The sequence below is a fragment of the Notamacropus eugenii genome, chromosome 7 (assembly GCF_028372415.1).
Source record: "Notamacropus eugenii isolate mMacEug1 chromosome 7, mMacEug1.pri_v2, whole genome shotgun sequence".
NCBI lineage: Eukaryota > Metazoa > Chordata > Mammalia > Diprotodontia > Macropodidae > Notamacropus > Notamacropus eugenii.
In genome coordinates, this window is record NC_092878.1 from 59,110,900 (window position 1) to 59,124,908 (window position 14,009).

The 14,009-nt window shown below is 36.6% G+C and overlaps 1 protein-coding gene across 17 annotated transcripts in view; it reads left to right on the top strand.

Annotated features, from left to right (window-relative positions):
* The window catches only part of TTLL5 (tubulin tyrosine ligase like 5), a 387,986-nt gene that overhangs the window by 313,319 nt on the left and 60,658 nt on the right, over positions 1–14,009 (top strand). For 11 of the 17 annotated variants that reach the window (XM_072623508.1, XM_072623502.1, XM_072623503.1 and 8 more), the window contains one exon: positions 8,606–8,820. The exons of 4 other annotated variants lie outside the window; for them this stretch is intronic. In XM_072623508.1, the coding sequence (XP_072479609.1) occupies positions 8,606–8,820 (215 nt within the window). Of the gene's footprint in view, positions 1–8,605; positions 8,825–14,009 lie in introns of those variants that run through there. 2 more of the 17 variants (XM_072623513.1, XM_072623520.1) reach the window with 1 other exon arrangement.

Consider the following 14,009-nt stretch of genomic DNA (forward strand, 5'->3'; position numbering starts at 1 on the left):
CAGTTCTTGACCACTTGTGTTGGTTGTTACTCATATTATGTGTAGCCTGGTTAAGCTCTGAGAATCTTTATCACAATTTCTGCTCCCACTATGATTCATCTTCCCAGAGCAAAGCTCACTACATCTTCCCCTTAGGGTTCTAGAGTGAGACTTGAAGGGTCAGAGGTGACTTTGAATGCCACTGGCTTGAAATGCCCGCCCCCACAGAGTACTTCCCTCCTAGATTATCAGGTAAGAATCATTTCATCAGCCAGCCTTCAGAGGCTTTTAGAAAGGGTTATTTACTAGTATGGTACAAAAAGAAGAGCTGGTACAGAACAGTCCTCCCTCTGCAAGGTCTGTTGTCCCCTTTACCACAAGTACATATACATTCCAGGGGGACAGACCGTAGGCTCAGGCTTAGAAAGAGTTCATAGCTTTCCTGGTTGCTGAAAGTCTTTGAAATGCTCAAGAAGTTCCCTTTAGGCATAATGTGTTTTCTCAGCTGAGTGGGCTTCTGGAAGAGCTCGGAGCTTCATCTGTCCTGAAATCCTGGCAAGGAGGACACTTCTGTGGACTTATCTAGAGAGGGCTGTTTAGGTGATGAGGTGGGAATGAAAATCTTCTGTAGACCTTGAAGAGCTGAAATGTTTCTTTTTCAGTCTAGATAGAAGAGGATGGGGAAGGAGAACAGGCCAGAAGCCTCTCCTCTTCTCTTCTCTCCTCTTCTCCCTATACGTGGTCACTCCTTTGCTCTGTGCTAGAAAACCACACATGTTCCATTTCTGGAGGAGCCTCCCACTCTAACTAACTTGATGCTTTTATGTAAGACCCAGAGAGCATGAAGAAACCAGCTGAAGCAGACCACTTGTTTGAAGTCACCACTTGTTTGAAGTCATTTTACTTCATCAACTGGCTTTTAAAGACTTTTTGAATTGAGCTTAAGGTTTTTGATTGATTGAGAAGTATTCTCACCTAGTTACAGCAGTTTTCAATAGCCTTAGCCAAAGAAGCCTCAGGGTTAAGGAAGAAAATACAAAAATTCTGAAATCACATTTTAAACCGTGACTTGGCAGAATTCACATAGTTTGGGATGCATCGAGGAGCAGTACATTTACCAACTATTGAAGATAGCTCTTGTGCTTTAAATGAACATTTTGAACATGCTCAGTGTCCTCAAAAAGTTGCTTTGCTACAGCTGCATAGCAAACAGCTTCTTTCCGTCATTTCACTCTGATTTATGGTTAGTATCTGTTTGTTTGTCTATGGGCATGTGAAGAACTAACAGTAGTACCATTGTGCAAGATGGGCAAAAGACAAGACCTCCTCATTTCATGGCCCCCAGCCATATGAAAAATGCTTACAGAACATGTGACTCCAGGGTTTATATAATGATGTGTTTCCTGAGTGGTAAATAAAGTAGAACCCATCATATTGAGTAAGTTTCTTGCATTGTGGAAATACATTTATTTAAACAAAGATATAAACAGTAGAGTTAGTCCTATATGTAAATAATTATTAAAATTTGTAAATAAAATGCCATCCATGAATCACTGAAAATAGGACCCACAATTAACCAAATAAGTTAATGGCTTATTTTCAAATTTCCTTTAAAGAAAGACATTTCTTTTCAATTTTAAAGGGATTAAATATTAGGTGTAATATGAATTTAGGACTTGCTGTTAAATCCCAGAATAACATGTCCTCATTTTTTTTTGATATATTGACTTTGAAAACAATAAAATTAAGTAATTTTCTTGCCACATTTATAGATTCATAAATACAGACTCAGAAAGGCTCTTAGAGGATCATTTAGTCTAACTTCTTCACTTTACACATGAAGAAACTGAAGCTCAAATGTTTTATTACTTACTACTAATTAATACTGTTTTTTACTATTAATTACATGATATTGGACATTATCAAGAAGCATTCCAATATAAATATGAGTAGAAAGCAAGGAACCATAGATAAAAATAATTGTAATTAATCAGAAAACACAAATGAGAGATATAGCATCACAATATTAACTGAGAAGAAACTTAATTCCTAGACAGAAGAGAAGTACAGAAGCTGACTCAACACTGTCTGTCTTAGTCATTTTTCTGTGCCAAGTACAGAGATGGCGAAAATGGTACCATAAAAATGAGGGATCTGAAATTAACAAAGCTTTGGAGTATCTCATACAATGAGGCATATTTAGGGGTTAGACTAATCTCTGCTGACTCAGTTAAGAAAGGCTTTGAAAAATTAGTTCGTTTACTTGAGAGGTTAAAGAAAAAAGAGCAGGAAAAATGATTAAAAGTAGGATAAACTGACTTACAAGGAAAGAGTAAGAGAAATATGTCACCAGGTTGTCTCGGTAGTAAATCTACAAATAAAGATATTTTTAAAACATAAAAGAGAAAAGTAATCCAGAAGAGTCAACATCAGCTTATAAAACATTTTTTCAGAGCATATAAATTATTCTCTGGCATTGATTAAGACCCTTTTAGAAGCTGCCTACAAGAGTTAACTCATTCAGTCTGCCAACAATATTTATTGAGTTGCTCGCCAGTAGGATACAGTATTGGACCTTACTGGGAGAAAATAATAATATTGATAGAGGCAGTCTGGGGACAGTGTTTAACAGTACTGGTCTTGGGGCCTCAGTTTAGATTCAGCTTTTGACTCATTACACAATAAGTGTTATTAGACAAATCACTTGGTCTGTAAGTCTTGTAGGGGCTACTCCTTAAGATGTATCTCTCAGGTCCTAAACTGTCTATAGATGGGTGCAAGAAATTCCCCATGCCAGTGTTTGTTGGTAGAGGTTTCTTCACCAGTGGTTCACTACAGCAATGTCTCCACCAAAAAACAAAAGCCAGAAATCTGCTGGTTTCCCAAGCTCTTGCATATACCATCATTTGGTTCTTATGAGAGACCTGTGAAACAGGTGCAATAGATATTATTTTCCCATTTCTACAGTTGGGAAAACTGAGATAGAGATGCCAAATAACTTGCCCATAGTCACAAGCAGTGTTGGAGGTACAATTTGAATGTGTGTCTCTCCTGCCTCTAAGTCTAGCGCCTTTTCACTGCACTGCTATCAAGTTCTGGAAGAAGCCGCGATCTTATCTGGTCTCTTTGACATAAACCTCAGCATCTGCTGCTTTATGCCTATTGGTTCTCTTGAGAAGGTGCCACTTCTGATGAGAAAAAGGTCATGGGTGTGATGTTCCTTTAGCCTAGTTAACTTCATTCTATGTAATGGCAGCATCCCGGCTTCTGGGTGACTGACAGATTGTATGTCTTCTTCATTACTCTGCAGACTCAACCACCGTAATTCATCTTCTGCCCCAAACTAGATCTCTGGAACTATTAGGAGCCTCTCAAAAGGGTTAAGAGGAAGAAGAGCTCATTTTAGAGGTAGAAGGATACACTGAAGAGTTTCGTGTATCTTTGGCAGCTCAAAGAGCTGCCTTATTTCCTTGGATGGTCCATATCTGGCCTTCCCTGCTGCCCTTTTGTTGGAACAGTAGCTTAAGCTTTTCTGCCCCTCCCCCATCAGAATTATGACAGAGTGGTGTGGGCTTTGTAACTGAGTCCAAAACTTGCTCATCTTGTTATCTCAGTCTCAGCTCACAAACACTTTAGTACTTTAGCAACCTGAAATAACCACACTAAAATATATTTGTATACCTTGTAGTTACATAATATGGACTTTCTCTGGGTCATGATACACTCTATAGCATGAGAACAGTACCTGGAAGCCCCTACCTCCTGAATAAAAATGAAGGACTTAAAATGAATATGAATAAATGCTTCTCAAAAGAATTTCAAACTATTAAAAACTATGTAAACTAGTCTTCCAAATCACTTAATAAAAGGAGAAATGGTCAAAACAACTCTCTGAAGTTATACCTCACACCCAGAAAATTGTCAAAGATGATTGAAAATGAGAAAAGTCAGCATTGGGGAGGAGTAATGGAAAGACAGGCCCAGATTGTTAGTAGAGCTGTGAATTGGTCCAGTCATTCTGGAAAGCAACTTGGAAGTAAGTGAAAAGAGTGACTAGATTTTTAGTTAATATCCCTTGACCCAGAGATTCTACTACTTAGATGGAGATCAATGACAAAAAGAAGGGATCAGCACACACCAAAATATTTTTAGCAATACTTTTTGTAGTAGCAAAGAATTGGCAACAAAGTAGATACCAGTCGACTATGGTTCCACCAGCTATGGCACATGAATGTAATAGACTGTTACTCTGCCATAAGAAATGGTGACTGAGAAGTAGAGAAGTATGGGAAGATGATACAAAGTAAAGTAAGCAGAATCAGGAAAATAGTATACACAGTGACTATAGCAAAGTTAATGGAAAGAACAGTATCAAAACAATGAAAACTGAAATTATGACCAAACTTGGTTCCAAAGAAGCGAGGTTAGAAGATACATACATACCCCCTGCATCTTTCCAGAGGCTGAAAATCATGAACATCAAACACTAAATAGAATGCCAGATTTTTTTCAATATGTTGGCTAGTTTTCCTGAATTTTTTTCTTCCTCTATTTTTTATTCTTTCTTATAAACAATAACTTTCTAGGCGGGGGGGGAGGGGGGTAGGTGAAGAGATATGATAGAAAATGTAAGTGATAAAAAAAAGTAAAAATTTCTTTTATTTAGGAAAAAAGACCATATAATCACCCATTGTAAAAAGTAACTATGTGGCATTTACCTGTATTGCCTTATTCAATTCTCTTAACTATGAATCTGGACAATTATTTCACCTCAGGTAGTCATCCAAGTCCAAGAGTCAGTACCATGAAACCATGAGTGAGGGCTAAAGGGAAGGGAGTTTTCTGGCAAAACCTCCCAAGGATTTAATCAGTGAACAGTACTAACTTACTGGTGAAAGATCCCAGATTTTGTTCCTCCTTTCACCTTCCAAGTTGAAGTCTGTGTTCTGTCTATCAGAAACTCCTCCATCCCACCCACGAGTGCCCTTATGTTTGCCAGACACATGTGGGAGAAGAAGGACCTTTCCTGTCTTTCTCCTGGGGATTAGCCAATCTTCAGACTGTGGTTTTCTGAGTCCGCTCTCTGTTGCATAGCTGTTTCCCACACCCAAGAAAAAAGCCACTCAAATATAGCAGAGTGATTTAATATATTGATACTAGGTCTTGAGGAATCACCAGTGCTTTCAAAGTCCCTATATTCTCTGTAAATTAACTGATAACCAACTGTATGACCCTTGTTCTTCAGGTGATTGTAACACACATAGATTGTTCCAACTACTGACCTCCTGCATAGAATTTTCATGTATGAATTTCCTTAGATAAGTCTTCATTTTGGAAAAAGATCTGAGGAACAGGGGACTTAATGAGCACCAGGACAAACCTATCCCTTTGAATTCATTCATTCTTATATACATATAGAGATGATCTTCTTTTTCCATTCCATTATATATACACACAAATACTCATTTTATTTGGTGTTTGTTATATTCAGAATGAAAATAAAAATTAATTTTAAAAATTTTCAAACAATTATTATGTGTGAGTTGCCGGGGAGATAAGAGTTAAATAAGACACAGTCTCTACCCTTAACAATCAGAGTGCTGGGGGAGATACAAAAATAAATAATTCTTGCCCTTGAAGCTCTTACAATCTAGTAGAGATGATAAAATAATATGCAGATAAATATAATGCAAAGTACAATGTATGTGCATATCAGGAGTATAGAGTCCTAGGACATCAGATTAGAGTATAGACTCTACAAGTAATGGAACTATAAGATGATGGTGATGTAGGGGTTTTTTCCCGTTTTATAAGATCATATAGATTTAGGTTATTGGATTGTGGAAAGGGGATTGGCCTGAAAGCCAGGAGACTTAGGTTCCAATTCACTTCTGCAGCAAACTAACTATATGACTGTAGGCAAGTCATTTAAACATCCTGCCTCAATTTCCTCATTTGTAAATGTGAGAAGGTTGGACTAAATTATGCTGGAGATCCCTTCTAGCTCTAAACTGTGATTCTAAGTGATCAGGCTGTGAGTTTACCCAAAATATATTTCTATACAGAAACACTGGACAGTTTGGTCTCTCTTCCTCCCTCTCAACCCCCAAAATGCAATTCAAGATATGTGTTGAAGCATAAAAAAGCTCAGACAAGTGGGAGTTTTTAAGAGTACAGTTCTTCAGTTGATTTTGTGTTTTCTGTTTTTCAGTTTCTTTGGTTGCTAGAGAGAAAGATTGATCAAATTTTTGTAGATAGAATTAGAAGAGCTTGTATTTTTGCTTACTGTTTTCATTACGTATTTTGAACACAACATATTGGTCTACAATGAAATGCAATCCTTATATAAGTTTGCAAATGGAATAGAAGTAACTGTATCCAAAATAGCTTGCTGTTTTGATGCTATACTGTAGTAGAACTTAACTAATAAAAGATTAATAATGTGTATGTTTTTATGCAACCAGAATTATTCCTTTTAATAAGATTCTTTTATAGGTAATGATGGTTTTCAAAAGACCAGAAGACAAATCTGCTTTCAGTGACAGAGATAAACATGTTTAAGAATACAAGACTAATTGCTATGCACAAATCATTGCTGAAAGGCAGACTTTTGGGTAATGACACAAACGTACTCTTAAGGAAGATATATAGAACTTTCTACCTTTCAATGATGATTAAATGTAGGTTAAGTGTTTTTCATTTTAAATGTTGATGAATTCTCCAGTCCCTAGCTATATCAAAGAATTACTTTCTATCCCCATCTGGTGATGAATTCCATTTCCAGTTGTCTACCTAAGGTTTCATTCTCAGACTTTAACATGTCAGTCAGTCAGTCCATAAACATGTGTTAAGCTCCTGCAATGTGCCAGGCACCATGCTAAGCACTGGGGATACAAAGAAAGGCAAAAGATAGTCCCTGCTCTTAAGTATCACACTTATCTGGCGGGGGAGGGTAGGAGGGAGAAGAACATGCAAATAACTGTGTACAAACAGGCTATATACAGGATACAGAGAGAAAATACTAGAATTAAAGGTGATCTGAAGAGGCTTCCTGGAGAAGATGGTATTTTAGCTGGGACTTAAGGGAAGCCAGGAGGCAGAGATAAAGAGGGAGAGCATTCAGAGATTGGGAACTACCAGGGGAAATGCCCAGAGGAAAGTGTCTTGTTTAAGGAACAAGCAAGAAGGCCAGAATCTAAGAATATATTGGGGGAAGGGGCGGGGAGATTGTAAGATGTATGAAGTTTGGAAAGGTTGTGGGGTTGGCAATGTTATGAAGGGCTTTGAAAACCAAATGGAGTATTTTATACCCAATCCTGGAAGTGATGAGTAGCCACTGGAATTTGTTGAGTATGGGAGTGACATGGTCAGAACTGTGTTGTTTTTTTTTTAAATGGCTTTGACAGCTGAGTGGAGAATAGACTGAAGTAAAGAGAGACTTGTGGCAGCCACCAGCAGGCTTTGTAGTCCAGGAGTGAGGTGATGAGGACCTGGCAATGTCAGAGAAGGGAAGAGGGTATGTACTAAAGATGTTACAAAGGCAGAATTAACACATCTTGGCAACAGATCAGTTATGGGGATGGAGAGGTGGTGGGAAAGAGTAAGGAGTTGAGAATAACATGTAGGGAGTGAACTGGGGTGAGTGGCAGAGTCTTGAGGGCTTGGAAAAATAGAAACTTCAAATGAGTAGGGAATATGGTTGAGTTGTCACTTTAGCAGTTTCTATTAGTTTCTCCATCTGATGGTAGTTCCCTCATTGTGTAAACAAATTTTGAGGAATGCTTTAAATATAGATCTTTCTTCTCTCCCACTCTTATTGATTAACTTGTGGAGAAATAAAACTACCTATATATCTCGTTTAATATAGAATAGCTAGAGATGGAATCAAGTGCTTGAAAAGTCTTTTTCTGAAAAGTACTGTGCGGTATAATTGTTACTGCTTTTCTTTTCTACAACTTTATTTCGCAATCAGAATTTTGGTGAGATTGATTTATATCATGCGCTGTTGCAAATAGTGCTGAAACTTGAAAAGTAAAAGCACAGAAACCCTTAAGCCATAGAAGAAATAAACCATTCAAGCTGAGTACTATCTAAACAATTGCTAAATGGAGCAACCTACTTTTCCCTCATTTCTTACAGGTAGATGTTAACTTTCACGATTTCTAGATCTTTAGTGATTTGTCTATAAGCTTACCCTCCAAGTAAAAAACATTCTTGGATTTATTGACTCTGCATTTAAGTGCTTGTTGCTAAATTGCCTCATTTTGTCTTCCCAATAGATGGGTGTTATTTATCCCATTTTAGGGAAACCGAGAACTTTCTCAAGGCCATGTTTGTAATTAGTAGAGGAGCAGTGACAAAATCCCGGGTCTTCTCATTCTGTCTGTGGATACTGCACACTGAGAAATGCCTCAATTTCTGGCCATCTCTCCCTCTAAATCTAAAACTGGGATGGCAATAGAGGATTTTTCCACAAAAAAAAAAAAAAAATGTGCTGACCAGTTCTCTCTTTTATTGGGCTTCGCCAATATTACTGGCTATAATTAGACAAGATTAAAAGACTTGTAGCAAATGGGTTATAAGTAGAAGGCATCAATCTTTTCCCCCATTTTTTTTTTTTTTGCAGGCTATCTTTGGCAATCTCATATTACCCAGTTCCAATCTGTGGTCTATACATAATGCAGGCTACAGAATCTCCAGTGCCACTGCCAATGGCCAGAAGCCTACCAGTCTGCCACAGAAAGTGGTGCCATCTCCAAATTCTTCCTCATCCCTGGTCCCCAAACCCCCACCCAATCATAAGCAGGTGCTTAGGAAGATGTCATCGCAAAGAGTTTCCAAGTAAGTTTTTTCGTATCAATTTCTTGTCTAGGTCATAGTATTGTACCACTAAAATATTATAGGATTATTGTCCTTCCTTCACTGTGCCTTCAAGACAACAGTGTAGTTTTGAAGAGGAGAGTACTTAGTCTTTACTAAATCTTTCCTGCTGCCATTCACTGTAAATACTCAGGCAATCTGGGAGAAATCAGATGTATTTCTTTTGGTATGTTCATAATTGGTTTTTCATTTTATTTTGTTAGATTTTATTTTATTTTTTGTTATTTTAATTTGTGTTCATTATGTCTACCCTCATTGGTGTTTGGGCTCTTCCAGGATTGAGACAGTTGGTTATTATAACTCCCTGCTGATATGACTATGTGTGTGCTCAGTGAATGGTACTGAGGAGCTCCTTTTGCCACAACCACCACGATTGAAGTCAAATGAGAACAATCTTGACATCTGAATTTCCAGAAATGGAAGGGCACACTTACTTTGACAGACGTTTCTACAGTCTGAATCTTTTATGTTTTGTGAAAAACTCTTTATCTTTTTTTTACACTTTTTAATGAGCAGATATGGACCTGGATATAAGTTAGACGAATTAAATTAATTGATCTTAGTTTTAACAGTTTTTGTGAAATATTCTCTATCTTAAGGATGCATTTAATACCTTAAAAAGAGTTTCAGTCTTAAATCTGTTTCTGGAAGGCTGAATTTCCAATTACACTTCTAACCTTTCTGTCATTAGTTAGATACAAATTTGGATACTGTTTCTTTTCTCATAGCCTTCACTTTTAAAGTAAAGATCTGTTCAAGGTGTCTTTATGGGACATGCTTTTCCAGCGGTGCATTTACCTTGTGAGCTTTTCTTTTGTTTCCCTGGTGTTTCATTAAGGTCTCATATTTACTGGTACTTAGCATGATCAACTTTAGTTGCCAACAAAGACTGCTGGAACAAACTGCTGCTTCTTCTCTTTTGTATTTGATTCAGATTAATCATGAGTCAAAAGCTGTCCTTTGTGGCTATTGAATTATATTATTAAATCACCACACAACCCAAGAAAAGCCAAAATCTTGGACTTGCGTGGTAATAGCTTTCTTGCACACAAATAATGTTTACTGGCTGAGCTCTACAGGGACAACGTTGAAATGGGAGTTGAGTCGTGAGTTCTAGCTCCAGTTCTGCCATTAAGTGACCGTGTGACATTGGGCAAGTCACTTAACACCTCTGGACCTCAGTCTTCACAACTTTAAAATGAGGAGGTCTTAAATCTGGCTCTCTGTGAGTTCCAAGGCAAGATTAATAAAGACACTGAAATTCATGGATGAAGGTCACTGGTAAAACTGGGAAGGAACTCCAGCTTTCTTTGCCAAATCCTTTTTAGTGTTCATACCAGATTATCTTTAAGAGCAGTTGAAAAGCAGACATTTAGCTGGTAGAGTCAGTGTACGTATGACTTTCAGGTCTGACAGGTTGGTCTCTCTTGGTGTAATCCTAGTTCCTGCTCCTATAAGTAAGCGATAGGCTCATTGTACTAATGAGTCAGTTGGTTCCCGTACCACATAGCGGGACAATATATTTGAAGGTGCTGGTGTACTGTACTCATTTCTTGGCACTAGGAATGTTTATCCTCCTGAGATGGAATTGCAGCTCTTTGGACAAACTTTGCTTTGCTACATTTTTGTGGTTTCTTCTCTCTGACAAGCGGGAGTGTGGGAAAACCGGATACAGCTCAGCACCAAAAATGCACAGAAGGGGGAAAAAGCAAAAGATTTCTTCAGAATTTAAGAAATATAATCTAAGTAGCAAAAGGCATGCTGTGAGGAGTCATTCCAGGAAATATTTTCCAATTTGCCTTTAAAACTCCAATACAAGTCTCTGAAACCAATTCAGTGCTAATAGAGACCCTAAATCTTTTTATTTGTGTAGAACATAGAGTATCTTACAAGCCCACCATTTTAAAATCCAACGTTTTTCTCATCCTGCTGTCATCTTCATCTTAGATGATTTTTATTGATGGATGCAAAAAGTTGCTTATTGCAGCAGCCCATCTCTAGGAAACTTATATTCTATGAAACATCTCCAGATAGTGTTATTTCCAGAGGACTCTTCAATAGATCATTAAATCTGGAGCCTGGTTAATAGTTGATGTTTGGACTAAGATGCCACAGCGGGAAATTTTTATTTTATTATCTCATCTTTCTGCCTGAAAAATCTGCTACTCCATTTTTTGTGGTCGATTATTGTCCTCAGTACTGCTCTGTAAAGATTAATCAGTTCTCAGCGCTTATGACTGCTTATGCCGAGTCACTCTCAGGAATTCTGAAGTTACGTCATGAGATTCAAACTAGTGAGAAATTGTAATTAGCTTTTCAGTTTATGAAATTCTGTACTTTTTAAACTGAACTTCAGCCTTCTAACCTAGAATCTGGCATATAACGAAAATGAAAGCAATTTCCAAAGGCACCAGGTTTGCGTATATTCTTGATTTTGTATTCAGAGTGTGATACAACATAAAAGAAAATCTGTAATTTGGAGGCAGGTGCAAAAGAAGTTGAGAATTAGGACAACTGAGTTTTATTTCTTTTTGATAATACACAATTCTATAGGCTCTAATTTCCCCATATATACAGAAGGTAGAAAAAACAAAAGATTTCTTCATGATTTAAGAACTATAATCCAGCAAAACTGCACAAAAAAGCACTTTTCACATCAAATAATTTAATGAAAAGAATTTGCTTCCTGCTCCGGTAAAGGCTTTATTTTAAAAGAGCACATTACATGCTTTGAACAAAATTTGGTTAATCCTTTCTGTCTTATTGTTATTCAACGCCCCCCTTTCTTTACATTCCCCTTCTCCCCCAGCTCCCTGGCATGGCATCTCAGTTCCTCACTTGTATTTCCTCAGGGTTAATCCATTTTTGTCAGTTCTACACTTGGATTTATTAAGAAATTCACATTTCTTGTTTTAGTAGTGCCTTTTACATTTTCTAACTTTTCTTCTTTGATGTTTTATAGCACCTCATAATTTAGTACCTTTTTCAAATCCTTTTCCTAAAACTATTTGTGGTATTTCTTTTAAGCACTTAGTTGTATTAGAACTACCTTTTTTTTTTTTCAAATAATCTCCTTCTCAGAGGCAGGATCATGCTTTTTTTTTAAATATATAGATGGAAAAAGAAATGTGAACAAATTGGTGCTTATTTTAAGGTATTTAACTAATACCCCTTTTAGGGGTGACATGATCATTATTCTTACAGGTTTGCAAATAGATTATATCATTTGTTGTTTTTCCTACGTACAGTAGATTCTTTTTAGAACTAATGTTTGTTACAACTGTGTCACATTAGCCTTTCACTCTTAGTAGTTGCTGGATTTCAGGAACCTTGGTTGGTTAGATGGATTTGTGTTACAGCCAAATCTGAGTATGAAATAGGATTGCACAAGATATAGTATATATGCATTTTTATAAAAGATATATATAAAATACCTTGCATTACTATAATAGCCTCCTTTTTCAAAGTCGTTTGGCATACATAGGAGGCAGCACATTGTAATGTAGCATGCCCTCACCCAGTTTGAGTCAGGAAAGACTTCTTTTTGAATCCCAGTTCTAGGATTTATAAACTATGGTTTCTGAGCCACATTTTCCTCATCTATAAAATGGGGATTGAAATACTTCAGCTGCCTGTCTCTACAGTGTTATTGTGAGGAAAACACTTTTTAAACACTATGTAAATAATAGGTATTATTACTCCTCTCATTGTCATTCTATGGTGGGTAACAGTTTTCAGAGCATTTTCACACACACTTGATATCATTCTGTTCTAGTATGCTTTAAGGTAGAGATTTCTATTTTACATGTGAGGAGACTGAGGCATAGAGAGGTCAAGTGACTTTACCAAGATCATGTAACTAAATTAATAAGAGATTCTAGCACAGGGTAGTGAAAAGAACATTGGACTAAGTGTCAGAAGAGTCAGGTTCTAGTTTTCCTCATATGGAAAGTAAAAATAGTAATATATGACTCACTGAGTTGTCATAAATAGCAAATAAAATAATATGTATGAAAATACTTTGAAATCTATAGGATTATATATATATATGCATCTGTAATATGGGGTATATGTACATATGTGTGTATATGTGTGTGCATAGTATTTTTATTAGTGGCAGAACCTGAAAATATATACTGGGTTACTTCATTTTATTGCTCTTCGCAGATGTTGCATTTTTTACAAATTGAAGGTTTATGGCAGCCCTACATCAAGCAAGTGCCATTTTTCCAATAACACATGCTCATATTGTGTCTTCATATCACATTTTGGTAATTCTCACAATGTTTCAAATTTTTTCATTATTATTATGTCTGTTATAGTGATATGTTATCAGTGATCTTTGATATTACTATTATAATTATTTTGGGGTACCATGAATCTCACCCACATAAGATGGCAAACTTAATGAATAAATGTTGCATGTTCTGACTGCTCCATGGACCATCCAGTCCCCATCTCTTTCCCTCTATTTTCTCCTCTATTCCCTGAGACACAACAATATTGAAATTAGGCCAATTAGTAATACTAAAATGGCCATTAAATGTTCAAGTGAAATGAGTCAATCAATTTGGCAGATTTCATTGTTGTCTTATTTTAAGAAATTGCCATAGCTAATCCAACCTTCAGCAACCATCCCCCTGATCAGTTAGCTGCTTAGAAGAAATAGACTTGAAACACAAAGACTCATACAAATTTAAGGAGCTAGAGTGAAATCTGTTATACTACAGCTAAATTCAAAAAAAAGGTGACAATTGTGATTTCAGACAATGCAACAGGAAAAGTAGATCTAATTAAAAGCAATAAGCAGGAAAACTACATTTTGCTGAAAAGTGCCATAGGCAATAAATCAGTCTCAGTACATAATGATACATACGCCAAATGGCAGAGCAAGAAAATGCCTTAAGAAAAAGTTAAATGAATAGTTAAAAGTTAAAGGAATAAATAACAAAACTGTGCTGTTTGGAGGACATCAGTATACTCTTGTCAGAACTAGACAAATCTATCTAAAAAATAAATGGAAAAGAAGTTAACTACCTAAATGGAATTTTGGAAAAGTTAGAAATTAAAAACCCCTAATGGTTATTGAATAGAATTAAGAAATAATATACATATTTCCTTGAAGCACATGGAACCTTTGCAAAAAGTGA